The sequence below is a fragment of the Nicotiana attenuata genome, unplaced genomic scaffold (assembly GCF_001879085.1).
Source record: "Nicotiana attenuata strain UT unplaced genomic scaffold, NIATTr2, whole genome shotgun sequence".
Lineage (NCBI taxonomy): Eukaryota > Viridiplantae > Streptophyta > Magnoliopsida > Solanales > Solanaceae > Nicotiana > Nicotiana attenuata.
Window position 1 is genome coordinate 5760 of NW_017675020.1, and position 14400 is coordinate 20159.

The 14400-nt window shown below is 36.8% G+C and overlaps 1 protein-coding gene across 2 annotated transcripts; it reads left to right on the forward strand.

Annotated features, from left to right (window-relative positions):
- The first annotated feature begins 4848 nt into the window (after positions 1-4848).
- LOC109219568 (dehydrogenase/reductase SDR family member on chromosome X-like) lies at positions 4849-14343 on the forward strand. Of its 2 annotated transcripts, none has more exons than XM_019384030.1 (12): positions 4849-5243; positions 6361-6620; positions 6879-6945; positions 7868-7896; positions 7977-8185; positions 8757-8875; positions 9471-9566; positions 9650-9725; positions 10456-10609; positions 10942-11080; positions 11685-11733; positions 14167-14343. In XM_019384030.1, exons 2-11 carry the CDS (start codon positions 6390-6392, stop codon positions 11702-11704), a joined length of 1140 nt encoding a protein of 379 aa, XP_019239575.1. In that variant the 5' UTR covers positions 4849-5243; positions 6361-6389; the 3' UTR covers positions 11705-11733; positions 14167-14343. The 2 variants fall into 2 exon arrangements, with proteins under 2 accessions (XP_019239575.1, XP_019239576.1); XM_019384031.1 differs by having other exon boundaries at positions 6367-6620.
- The last annotated feature ends 57 nt before the right edge of the window (positions 14344-14400 follow it).

A 14400-nucleotide genomic window follows, 5' to 3' on the forward strand; every position in this document is an offset into this window, starting at 1 on the left:
TTTATTTTTATTTAAATCAAACGAACTAACAAGGGCATATAACAATAACACTTGAGCAAAATGAGGAGCTGACAGCACATGCAACAGCACCGGACAAGGTGAGAACCTGGGCAAATCTATTTGCGGGCAACAGATCTTCGGAAAATGGTATGGTACTATCTTACTTTCCCCCAGAAATTGTTGATGGTAACATTGTGGTTAAAGTTGACAAAGAAGAAATAGAGGAACAGAATAAGATATGGGAATGTGCCCTAATCGTCTATGTAATTGGAGATCTGCCAAGATATAAATTCATGGAAAAATATGTTGCTCAAGCCTGGAGTAAAGTAAACATACCTGATTTGTATCTACATGGTGAAGGATACTATATAGCAAAGTTTCACACAATTGGGGATCTAAAGGATATCCTGTATGGAGAGCCCTACACTATTAGTGGTAGACCAATTGTCTTGAAGCAATGGACACCAGATTTTGATATTAAGGCAGAATTCTTGATGGAGATTCCTTTGTGGGTTACTATACCTAATTTGCCTATGAGTTACTGGGGTAACAAGACACTAAGCAAGCTAGCAAGTGCCATTGGGAAGCCATTATTTGCAGATGAATGTACCATCAAGCAGACTCGTGTGTCCTATGCAAGAATTTTGGTGGAAGCTAATGTGACAAAACAGCTTCCCACTGAATTGACTTTGCAAGAACCATCGGGGAAAATGGTCCAGGTGCAAGTGGAATATGAGTGGAAGCCACAGTACTGTATAAATTGTATGAAAATAGGGCATGATTGTACAAAGGGGAAGAAAGCACACAAAGAAGATATCCTAGTAAAACAGACACAGGGGAGAATAATCACAAAATGGCAAGTAAAAGGGCAAGGACAAAAGCAACAAACTGAAACAAATGGAGGAATCAACAAACAAGCAGGGCAGATGGATAAGAAAGCAGATACAAGCAATGTCAATCCTGAGGCTCAAAAAGTGACAATTGATAAGGGGAAAACAAAGGAGAGTGAAGAATGGCCAGCCTTGGCTAGCAACACCAGAATGGCATTGAATAGAACAACAATAATGATAGCAAATGCTTTCCAGATATTGCAACAGGAAGAGGGGAGAAGGGAGGAACCAAGACCACCTGACATAGGTGGTGGAATAATCAGTCAATAATGACTTGGTTGTTCTGGAATATTAGGGGTTTGAATAAGCGGTATAAGCAAAAGGAAATAAAGCAGTACATCAGAGATAAACAAATAAAGCTGGCTGGTATAGTTGAAACAAAAGTGAAGGAAAATAATGCAGAGAATGTGATCAATAGAGTAGTACCTGGATGGAAAAAAATTACAAACTATGAGCATGCTGTGAATAGAAGGGTGTGGATCTTATGGGATGAACAAGTATATAATGTGCAACCTCTGAGCAAGCTTGATCAATTCATACACTGTATGGTAACAGGAAAACAGAATGGGATCCATTTTTACTGCACAGTGGTGTATGGACATAATGATGCAGAGCAAAGAAGGAGATTATGGGACCACATTAGGGGAATGGCTAAGAACATTACAGGACCTTGGCTATTGGGGGGAGATTTCAATGCAATTCTCAATGTACAAGACAGAATGTCAAAAATTCCAGTGAAGAATGCAGATATCAAGGAACTTGCTGAGCTATGTCAGGATATTGGCATCACTGAAATACCATGGAGAGGGACTATTTTACATGGACAAACAAGCAGGAGGGGGATGATAGGGTATGGAGCCGAATAGATAGATTGTTTGGCAATGACCTATGGATGATGAACTATAGCCACTTAAGCACTGAATATGGGGAACCTTATATCTCAGATCACAATCCTATGATTGTGAATATGAGGCAACCAAGGAAATTGTACAAGAGCCCATTCAGATTCTTTAATATATGGGCAAGCCATCCTGATTTTGACAGAATAATAAGGGAGGAATGGACTAATGGACAATCAACAGGTAAGATGGTGAGTATTTGGATAAAGCTGAAAAGGTTGAAAAGCCAATTTAGAATTTTGAATACAACTGAGTTCAAAGGAGTAAATGACAAAATTGAACAAGCAAGACAAGCCATACAGCAAATCCTAAGCCAGATGCAGAATAGCTATAGTGACCTGCTGCAAGGGCAAGAGAAAGAGTGGTTGCACAAGCTAGAAACATGGTCCATGGTGAAAGAGCAGATATTGCAGCAAAAGGCAAGAGCTACCTGGATCAAATTAGGTGATTCCAATAACAAATTCTTCTCAGCAGTTATAAAGGAGAGACAGCAGAGAAAACAAATAGAGGAACTACAGGCAATAGCAGGGGGCAACTTAACAACTCAAGCAGCTATTAAGGAGGAAATCATTGTATTCTATAAAAGCCTAATGGGAACAAGAGCTCAGGTTCTACCAGCAGTAGACAAGATGATAATGAAAGAAGGGCCAACTTTAACACAACAACAACAGGAAGAACTGATTGCAGAAGTTACTCACCAAGAAATTGATCAAGCTTTGAAGGGAATAGGAGGTGACAAAGCTCCAGGCATAGATGGTTATAGTGCAGAATTCTTCAAGAAAGCTTGGCTAATAATTAAAGAAGAAGTATATGCTGCTGTGAAAGACTTCTTTCACACAGGAAAGATGTTCCAAGCAATTAACTGCACTACACTCACACTCATACCAAAAGTGGCCAATCTAGTAACAATAAAAGACTTCAGACCCATTGCCTGCTGCACAGTACTATACAAGCTCATCTCCAAAGTCATAGCAGGAAGATTACAGAAGGTCATGCCTCATATCATCTCTGAAGCTCAAGCAGGGTTTATTCTATGAAGGAAAATAGCTGACAATATCATCCTGTCTCATGAACTAGTTAAATCTTATAACAGGAAGCAGATTTCTCCAAGATGCATGCTGAAGGTTGACATGATGAAAGCATATGATTCAGTGGAATGGGTGTACTTGGATCAGTTGTTAGAATACCTATGCTTCCCAACAAAGTTCAATAACTGGGTGAGAGCATGTGTAACAACAGTGAGCTACTCAATCATGATAAATGGGGAGCTAACAAAGCCTTTGATGCTGCTAAAGGACTCAGACAGGGTGACCCCATATCACCATTTCTATTTGCAATTGCAATGGAATACTTAAGCAGGCTACTCAAAGGTCTGAAGCATGTTAAAGATTATAAGTTTCATCCTAGATGTGGTAAGCTGAACATTACACACCTCAGTTTTGCATATGACTTATTAATGTTTACTAGAGGTGATAGTAAATCTGTCAATATCCTCCATACTTGCTTTATGAAATTTTCTGCTACATCTGGCCTCATAGCTAACCTCGATAAAAGTGCAATATATTTTGGAGGAGTGAGTCACATTATAAGGCAGGAAATATTGCAGAACACAGGGTATTCAGAGGGGCAGCTACCATTCAAATACTTGGGCATTCCATTGACAGGAAGAAATTGTCAGCCATGCAATGGCAACCTTTGATTGATAGAATAGTTGCAAGGATTTCCTCATGGACAACTAAGAAATTATCCTATGCAGGAAGGGTGCAAGTAGTCCAGCCAGTGATTTTTGGTATTCAGTCATATTGGGGACAAATATTTGTATTGCCAACTAAAGTGATCAAGCTAATAGAATCATATTGCAAGAGTTACATCTGGTCTGGCTCTAATGTAATCACAAAGAGAACTCTAGTAGCTTGGGATAAAATGTGCCTACCTAAGTCTGCAGGAGGATATAATATGCTAAACCTCAGAGTATGGAATAAGGCTGCTATCACCAGTGTATATTGGGACCTTGCACAGAAGAAGGATAAAATGTGAATAAAATGGATCCACATTTACTACATTAAAGGACAAAGGCTCATGGAGATGAACATCCCTCAACAGGCAAGCTGGATGGTGAGGAAAATAATGGAAGCAGAGGAAGTGGCTCAGCAAGTTCCTACAGTACTAAACAAGGAAAGGAAAACCAAACAAATATACTTGGCCATTTTGGGGAGCTATAGCAAGGTACCTTGGAGAGCTTTAATGTTCCATAATGAAGCTAGACCCAAGGCATTATTCACTATGTGGATGCAATGTCATGAGAAGCTTCAAACAACTGATAGACTTGCAAGCTGGGGAGTTCAAGTAAACGCTAGATGCTGTCTATGTGAAGGGGCAGATGAATCACATGACCACCTATTTGGTAAGTGTAACTTTACTACAGCAGTTTGGGGAAGGCTCATGCAGTGGATACAGCACCAGATGAACTCAAGGCAATCATATACACAGATGAAGACATAGATAGTGACACAAGCAAAAGGAAGATCATGTACAGCAAAAATTCTGAAAATGATCTATGCAGAACACATTCATGGGATATGGAGAGAGAGGAACAACAGAATATTTGAAAATACACGGAGAACAACAGAGCAGATTGCACGAGAGATAGCATGTGTTTGCAATGTCAGAGCCCAAGGTGAAATGAGGAAGAAGATGCAACCGTTTAAATATTGACCAGCTTATTTGTAACGATTTGTGTACTGCTTCTAAAATAGGATAGTATTAGATTTTATGTAAAGACTAAGTGAGTCGAGGAAGACTCAACTGCTTGTAAATGCTTCTTTGGTGATTAGTGAAAAACATAATTACCAAAAAAAAAAGGGCATATAAAATAATGCAATAAATGTACAACATAATAATGCTGAAGGATAATATAATATGTGAAAATAAAAAATGGGCAGCCTGCTGCACTAAACTTCCGCTATGGGCGACGTCCGAGTAAGGGCACGATCATAAGGATTTATACACAATCTCGCTCTGCATTTATGCAAGAGACGATTTATACGGTTCAAACTTGTAACCTACCGGTCGCATTTCGGCAACTTTACCAAAGGGTGTGAAAATAACTCCGTAAAATTGGATGATGCGACTATAAAATGACATCGTAAATTCGAACAAAGTCCTGTTGAGCGAGGAATGTACCAATACTGCTCCGCGTTTGTGATCCCGCGAAAATTTTGATTTTACTTTTAAGGGAAAAAAAAAAAAAAAAGAAGAGGAGAAATTACAAATTTGAAAGACACACATATATTACATGTGCGCAATTTCAGCACTCACACGAAAAGCACTCTCAGAATTCCTTAAAAAAGACCTCGACTCCATCACCACCGTCTTAAGGTCCATTCTTATTTCAAGCTCTTTGTTCAGGCTTCTGCATTTTCGAGTTCTAAGGCTTTGCTGATTATATAAAAAGGTGCATTCTCGCTCTTTTGGTCTAATTATATTTTGGCTTGAATCTATTTGGTAAAATGTCTCAATGAAGTAAATGAAGTAAATTGATGTGTACTGAGACTGTTCGTGCATTTAGTTAGATTACATTCACATTGATTTCATGTTCAATTTTGATTAACTCCAAGACGTTAAGTGATTTGTGCTTGTTGAATCATTGACTCAGTGTTAAATTTAGTTTAATATAAAAGAGAAAATATAAAATGGTAGAAATGGATGTTGGTCTGTTATTTATCTTAATTTTCCAGCATATTGTAGTGTTACTTGTGTGAATCGATTTGGTGAAAATGAAACGGAAATTTGCGCTTAAGATGGTTCTTGTTACTTTTATTTTCATCACTTGGATCACTAGAAGAATGCTTAGGCCCGTCAACAGACTGGGTAGGTAACTCTAGGTGACTTCATCGCTTATGTGCTTGCATGGAACTTTCTTGTATTCATTTGAAGGGAATGCCCCGATTGCTTTATAATGACTAATGAGGCCATCCGTTCAAGACCTGAGATGTCGGGTGCACGGATAGGATAGTGTAGGGTTTCTATTTCTCTTTTGTTTTATCTTTGGAATGTATTATAAGTATTTTTCGTCATTTCTTTTCTCTTTTGTGCATGCTTGTATTTGTTTGGTTTCAATCCCGTATTTGAAAAGCTAATGAGATCAAGTAAGTTACTCTATACAGGCTGGAGGGGTGCCTAATACCTTCCCCTCAGTTAACTGAACCTCCTAATCCGATGTCTGATTTGCAAACTAGTTTTAGAACTAAATTTTACAAAACGGTCTCAATCAAGAAGAATTCGAAGTTTTCAAAAGGTTAGCAAAGTTACCTAACACACTTAGTTAACAATTCTCATATTTAAGTTGGGTGGCGACTCCAAATTATTTTTCAAAACCCTTTTCAGTTATCAAATTGTCGCGGCATTCAACTCCCTCGAAAAAAGGGGATGCGACACGTATTAGAAATTGACAAGCCTCATGGCCTATGGCTATCTGATTGTTCCATATTGGTGCCCACAAATGCCATTTTATACTTGTCATTTGTTGCTTTTCTCGGATAATGAAAACAGGAACTTTTCTTTTGGTCAAGGTATAGACAACTTGTTCAGAGACGATAAAATGGGTGTAAATGAGTTAAAGGAGGCTTTAATCTTTCTCTGCAAAGGAGAATTCTGGAGAATGGCTGTTCTTTGGACTCTCTCTCTCATCATTTCCTACTTGCGGCTGTTTGCCCACAGCCTATTCTTGGGAAAATCCAAATTCAGTGATCGTTCTTCACCTTCACTGCCTACAACATCATCTGATCCTGCTACTGCTTCTATCAGAAAGCCTATCTGCATAATTACCGGTGTAAGTGAGCTTTTGGCTTTTTTTGATTCTATTAGTTTATGTTGGTAGTTCTATGTGATTCTAATCCAACCTATGTCACATTGACTATTCATTTTTTTCGCCAATGTCACAATACTGTTCATTTTGCCTGTATATCCATTTTGAATGGTATATGACTTATGCTTCTCATTACCATCCGTGTCATTTTCTTATTGGTGTTTAATTTACTAAGCATTTTTTTATCAAGTAAATAAATTTCATTAATTTACTCATTTACAGGCCACATCTGGTTTGGGTGCTGCAGCTGCCTATGCCCTTGCTAAAGAAGGCTATTATGTTGTTCTTGGTGGGCTTCTTGATGCATGCTTACTTGATATGATTATAAAAATGAAATTATGTTCTAATTTTACTTGTACTTATTGATTGCAAGTGCCACACAGATTTCCTGATTTGGTTAATAGATCAAATATGTGCATAGAGAAGCACTCTCCATGAGAACTATGCAGCTAACTTGCAAATCTAAGAATCTGCTTAGGTGAATACAGATGTTGTGTTAGTTGATCTTGATTATTGTAGGCAAGGTGAAAACGTTACCCCCTCCTTTTGCTTTTGCATATTTATCATAGGACCGTTAGCCATTTTATGTCTTTGGTTATATTCAGAGGGCGCTGCAGCTTTAGGAATTGCCTGCGGTTATCATTTAATCAGGAAAAAATCATTTGAAGTAATGTGTGTGGATTTGCTTCATCTGATAGATTGAAAAAGGCTTTGGTGGGTGGGTGGGTATCTTTGGTGTAAGGGGATTAATCATTGTTAAATTTTAACAAATTCGTTGTACAAGAAGATTGTTTAGCTACTTATAGCGTTTTGATGATAAGCTGTTTGCCAAAGAAATTTGGGAAGAAAATTCTGGTTTCCAATGATATAGATGGTGTCACTTTACAATAGTGAGGTATTTAGTTTCCCTTTTCCTATGTCTTTTTGCTTTCTTGTTTTAGGCCAGGAATCTTCTTACTTTTAAGTTTTAGGATCTTCATGCCACTCGAAATGGCAAATTGCTTTTCTGGTGATTTTAGTGAATTGTTATTTACTATATCAGAAATCAATTCAGCAGCCGGCTACTTTTGTTCCAATTACTTTTGCAATTTGTCTTTTTTCTTTTATAGTTCATGCAACTAAACTTTATACTTATCACAAAAAGTTTTTAATGAAGTTTCACCTCCTAAGTTGATGCTAGTATGGTTGAACTGACCCTCTATTACTTGCAGCTGGAAGATCTTTGCACTCGTTGTCAAAGGTACTGTAATGAGTCATTGGCCTTTATCTGCGTCACTCTTATTTTGCTTGGATATATTTTGATTAGTTCTTATTTGACAGATTGTTTCTGATATCAAAGAACAGCTAGATGATGCTTGTGTAAAAGCTTTTCAGGTTGATTTGTCATCATACAAGTCAATCTTGAGCTTCAAACACTCCCTTCAACAGTGGCTGTTGGACTCAGACATGCATTGCTCTGTCCAGGTCCTAATAAATAATGCTGGAATCCTTGCGACATCATATAGAATCACTGCAGAGCAATGTGATCAGTAAACTACCTAAATCTTTATACATTGCTTTTCTTCATTCTGGCTAATCTTCTCATGAAAAACTACTAGTTTATGCGTTTCATCCTTTATTTTTGTGGAAAAACTATCTCTTGCTAAGCCTTGTATAATTGGAAAAGGCCAAATTTTACTGAAATATGAAACATAATTTTAAAAAGCATTTTTAATTGACAATATTAATCCCAACTTGACTTATCAGATAAGCAGTGAATAGTAGTGTTTTTTTCCCTTGCATTTTAGATAGTTCTGTATGGAATCAACACCCTCCACTTCCCTTTGATGTGCAAGCAACTGTGCATCTTGCCTTAATTTTGTTGGAGAAATCTTTACTATCTTACCAGACTTCCATATTCCATTGCTAATCCATCTGGAGGATTGAAAAAATTGTAGCAGTTCATCTTAGTTATTTGTGGAGTTCTTTCATTAAAAGGACGTGACAACCGTAGGAACCTTGTCACTCCACAACGAGAAAATCTCTTGTGTGCATTCGCTTTCCGTTTTAACATGATAGGATCCTGCATTGGTGCTAATCAACATTCTTATCTTCTTGCAGGATGATGTCAACTAATTATATTGGTCCATTTTGTCTTACAAAACTGCTTTTGCCGCTTCTAGAACAGAGTCCTATCCCTTCTCGTGTTGTTAATGTTACATCATTCACGCATCGGAATGGTAGGTATAATTCCTATCGTATCAGTAGTATGTGCCCTCGATGTTCACCAGCATCATGGACACTCGATGTGTAAAAAGAAAAGGTGTTGGCTTGTGTCAAAAGCATACACGTAAACTACTCTTGTGCATTGTTATGTTGCTTCATATGCCCATCTATCGTAGTATCTTTGACATTCTTCATTTTATTTCCTATACTCTATATTCTTCGGTGTTAGAACTGCTGTCATTCTATCATTTTGAAGTTTTTTAGCTGATTAACAACTCAGCCTTAGAGATCTCAGGATGAAGGTTGCCTGAGCTAATGAAAGCTGGATTATAATAGATTCTTCATAGCTAAATCAACAGAAGCCAATCAAAAGCAGTTTGTGCTAAACTGCTAATAAACTCTCTGCTGAAAATGCTTCTTATATCCTGTTTCGCTTATCTTTTTTCTCCTGAAATATATTACAATGGAAATACATGAGGGTGGTTTTTTTTTAATTTAAATAACAATTGAAGTGGAGCTGCATTTTGTTTCTTTGAATGCTCTTTCGGTTGTTATTGGTGAACTTACAGATATGAGTGTAATTTGGCATTTTCTACTTTTGGTTGATAGTGTCTAGCATGGAGGTCACGGGAGAAACAATATCTGGGAAGTATTTTTCAAAATTAAGTTCCTACCCATTTGCTCATGTATATGAGTATTCTAAATGTAAGTTGAATTTGCCAAATTAAACTAAGCTTGGCTACCTTGAGCTCATTGGCACCTAAAAACTCTGGCCACTTCTCTTGCAGTATGCCTTCTGCTCTTGACATATGAGCTTCATCGACGAGTTGGTCTGGTGGAGAAATCTCAGAATGTCTCTGTCATGTATGTTTATGTTCTCCTTTATCAAGCAAATGTTATGTTCTCTCTGTCACCTCCTAAATCATTATGCTTATCAATTTTCTTCTATACCTTTCAAGAATGTCTTTTGTTTATTAAGGTAAAACTTATCTTTTGTGTTGGTTTGTAGAGGTTAATGCATACTTATCCCTATGGTGTCACCTGCTTGTTCGTTGCCAGTTACTTAGAAGCTAAATTATAGGCTAATTCTTCTTTCATTGTTTATGCATATGTTAGAGTGAAAATTAAGATTTCTGAGGTGTAATGTGATAGTTGCATAAAAACGATAGCATGTAGTTATGTGATCTGATTGATCGTCTAGAGTAAAGTGGTTCTAGAGCAAAGAGCGTTTGAAAGAAAATTGCTCTTGGCTATGTTAATCTATTTTCAGCCTCTCTATCTAAGTGGAGACTGTAAGTGTTAGAATGTAAAGAAGTTATTGCATGCCTCTCAATCAGAAGCAAGCATTGGATATACAGTGAGAACTGCTGAATGTGGAAAACAAGGAAATGTTTGTTATTTTCAACTTTTTAGCTTCTAAGATTTCTTTCTTATTTGATGTCTTTCTTTAGTAAATTGGCTCATGTAACCCTAACAGATCAAAGAGCTCTTTCGATGTCTTAATTGGTGTATTTTTGTTTTTTTTGGGATAAGGGTCTTAAGTGGTGATTTTATTTGCCTGAACACTTATATTTTGGTTTCTGGAATGATGAAGTGCTGTAGATCCTGGAGTAGTGAAAACCAACATTATGCGAGAAATTCCTTCATGCCTCTCATGGTTGGCGTTTTCCGCTTCGAAACTTTTGGGGCTTTTGCAATCTCCTGAAGTAGGAGTCCGCTCTGTTCTTGATGCAGTTCATGCGCCACCAGTGAGTCTCTCCTTTTATCATCTGTTTTGTGATGTGCTTCAATTGGCTCAATTCTTCCATTATTCTTTGATTTGATTTCCTGTTTGGTCGATGTCTGCAATTTTCTGATAGAACCTGAAGGAAAAAGTTCTTTGCAACATTCTTCTTAATGAAATTTGGCTAAAATACTTGTGTCGTCGATAGATTCCCCCGCATATAGTAGTTTTAATGAAGAACAGTCTCCTATGAATAAGTTCGGCTAAGGTCAAACAGCAAATGGGATTGATAAATCATGTGTATTGGATGTTCTTGGCTATTATCTGGGATTCCTCATGCTTTGATGACTGTACCAGGAAACCTCAGGAGTATACTTCTTTGGAGGAAATGGTAGAACTCTAAGATCTTCTCAGCTTTCTTACAACTCCAAACTTGCAAAGGGTCTTTGGGATACGTCGTCTCAAATTCATCTTGAATTTCAGCTTGCTTCTCAAGGTACAACTTGACCAGAGACCTTAGAGTGGCAACTTTCGTCAAGGATGTATGAAGCATGGCCTTGATTTTCATATAAAAATTACAAATATCTTTTATACGTTCTGGAAGAGGTTCCAGTTAGTATATTGATGTTTCATTGGGTTCCTTGCCAAGTCCTGTTACGTTATTAGTTATTAAAGTTAGGCAAATATGTGGCCATAATTACTTTTTATTATGCATTCCTCAATATTCTTCATTGTTTACTTTAATGTACTTACTTTAACCAACTATACTAATGAACTCGAACTACCTATACTTGGTTGTAATGTAATTAGTCATGGATAAGTTGCAACCAAGCCTTTGAGCATCTTTTCCATTCTTAAAGCTATATTTTGTAGTAATCTTTGAAAGTCTTAATGCCTCAAAACTTAGCACTTGTACCTCTTTGGTCACTCTTCAATCCAAGATGTATTTGATAGGTAATACATAGTATGATTTACTCTTGAGGGTTTGCACAACAATTAATCAGTCCTATAAGTTTATATTCTTCTTTATAATACCATCATACTTGGAAACTTATGAAATGCTAATGAAGTGGTAAGTGACGGATGGTATGCCATTGTAGGGAACTTGGAGAACAATTAGATGAACTATTTCAGGGTCAAGCTTCAAAGGTTAGTGTCTCTGTCACTCTGTGTGTCTGTGTGTGCGCGTGTCTCTGTCACTCTCCGTGTGTATGTGCGCGTGTGTCTCTGTCACTCTGTGCGTGTGTGTGTGACTCTGTGTAGGTGTTTGACTGTATATTTATAAACAAATATTGAAGATGAACTAAAGGCCCTTTGTGAAGCTTTTTAACATCCCTTGTCATAGTCTTTTGTTTCTCTCTAAAAGAGGGGTAGTTAGCCTATTAATCTTGAAATTCAAAGTTTTGAAAAGCCATATCCATCTTTTATTCATTCATCCAATATCTAGCTACTCTGTTGTATTTGAAATCAGGGTGGCACAACTCGAGTGCATGTTCTTTTTCTAGAATCTTTAAAATTTCATGTTGAATACAAGTTGGAAAAATTAGAGTGAAGCAAATATCTTCCTGCTAAAAGATGTTAGTCATAAGGCACGTTACGAAGTCTCATCAAATTATATTTTAAAAAATTTCTAAAAAAATAAAAAATAGAACAAATTAAATGACAAAAAAAATAATAGAATACAAGTGTTGATTTAGTGAACGGCCTATTATTGAAATGGGGTCCTCTCTTTCTACTAGATGTGTTTGTGAACGCACGCCTGATTGTGACAGGTTAAAAATGATCATAGAACTACTAGGTTCACTAGTCTAAAATTAAACTTTAAATGGTAGGAAACTAAGAATAATAGGCAATAATAAATAAACTTCTCCTAAAAAAAAGGGATCTGTCTAGAAAATAGCTGTCCGGATTCATTGTTTATTTTTCCTAATCGGTATATATAAATTATCGATCGGTATTATATATATATATAAAGTTGGCTATTTTTAGTTTAGCGATAAGGTGGCCAGGCATTTAGATTAATGCTTCAAAAAATGCAAGAATCTGATTATGATGCTTTTGTTTGTTTATTAGCCAAATATCTGAACTAGACAAGATTAAGAGACTTTTTTTTTCAGTGGACTTGAGGTCAAGAGTAATTCAACTTAGACGAAGAAATGAGAAAGATAAGTGAATGATCCTGCATTTGCAAATAAGCACGTGCATGTCATGACCAAAACTGAGGAAGAAGAAACCCAGGTTCCTCATTGAAGAGTGGAAATCACGCTCAGATAAATAGTACCAAAAATTCTCTATTTTTATACTGAAATAAGAATTTCTGATAAGGTTGAAAGACTCCAAGAAAGTAAAAAAAGACAGTCCGATGCACGAAGTTTCTTGCGTTTACACAGGGTTCGGGGGAAGGGTTGCATCTCAAGAGGATGTGATGTAGGCAGTCTACCCTGATGCAAACATCAACGGATGATTTTACGGCTCGAACCTGTGACCTATATCAGTGACGGTTAAGGTTGTGGGTGCTCATTTCCTTTAACATAAATTTGCTACCAATTATATAGTATAAATGCACGACTATTCTAACGCGACAGTGTAAAAAGTTAATGAGAAAACACCGGTATCACTACCAAAACAACTTCTAATCATAAAGTCACAATGAACTTTGTACAAAGCATGAACAATAAGCATGGAAATAAATCCAAAATCCCTTTACTAAATGTTTCAATCTCTAGCTTTAATAAAAACATAATCTCTTGGTCATTTGGTGTTTAGTAGAAGCTAATTTTGTCCTGGATGAGATAAAGTCTAAAGGAAATAGGGAAAGTAAAAAAAGAAAACTAAAAGAAAAGGTCAAAGCCAGAGCATTGAAAAGGCAGACAAAAATAGCTAGCCTTGAAAAGTAACAGGCTTAGCGAAATGCTGTCCCAATTCGGAATGAACTCGTGTGGCTTAAAAAAATGCTCTTAACTTCACCTTTGAACCAAAGCACCCATGAGCCTTTTTGGTTCGTGAGTGCTTACCAATTGTCTATATTATTTTCGTAGGTTTTCTTATATAACAGTGCATAGTTCACGCCGGCGTCAATGGGTGCTTCAGCACCCGGCACGGACTACGTAGATCCGCCCATGCCTATATGTCACATAGAGACAACTTTATTGCTCCAGGACTCCTAGAAAATACAGAAAAAATGACAAACAATACTTTAAAAGATAAAAATGCTAAGAAAAGAAATTATGTGTTAGGCTATTGATAAAGACAAAATGGAAGTAGCACCATTTTTGTCTTACAGTCAATTGCTAGCTATAGTCTATGATGGGGTAAATAGTTACTAATTGGGTCCCAACTTCCAAACTATGCTTTGCATCCTCAATTCAAGTTCTAGTACTGTAAGCTTTACAAGAGGTTTAATTTGTTTATATAAAACCTAAACATATCGAGGTTGATTATCACTTTGTTTAAGAGAATGACACTCGAGATGAAATAATTGATGACAAAAAGTGTATGATCATCTCATCTAAAAGTTTAAATTATTAGAGAGAGTATACTCTTATTTTTAGTTATATTTTCAACTCGTCCCCTCACATGCAGAGTTGATTCTCTTCTATGGGCCAAGCTTGTGGAAATTCTTCTCGAACTCAGGACTTCTGTCTACTCTGATACCATATTAAAATGTGTAGCCATCCCATCTAAAAGTTTAAACTGTTAAGGAGTATACACTTTTCTTTAGTTAGTTATGTTTTCAATAATATTCAACCAATTCCAACATTATTTATCTTGCCTCATTCAATATTCGTTCCGCTGCATTGTCATCTCTACCGAGAA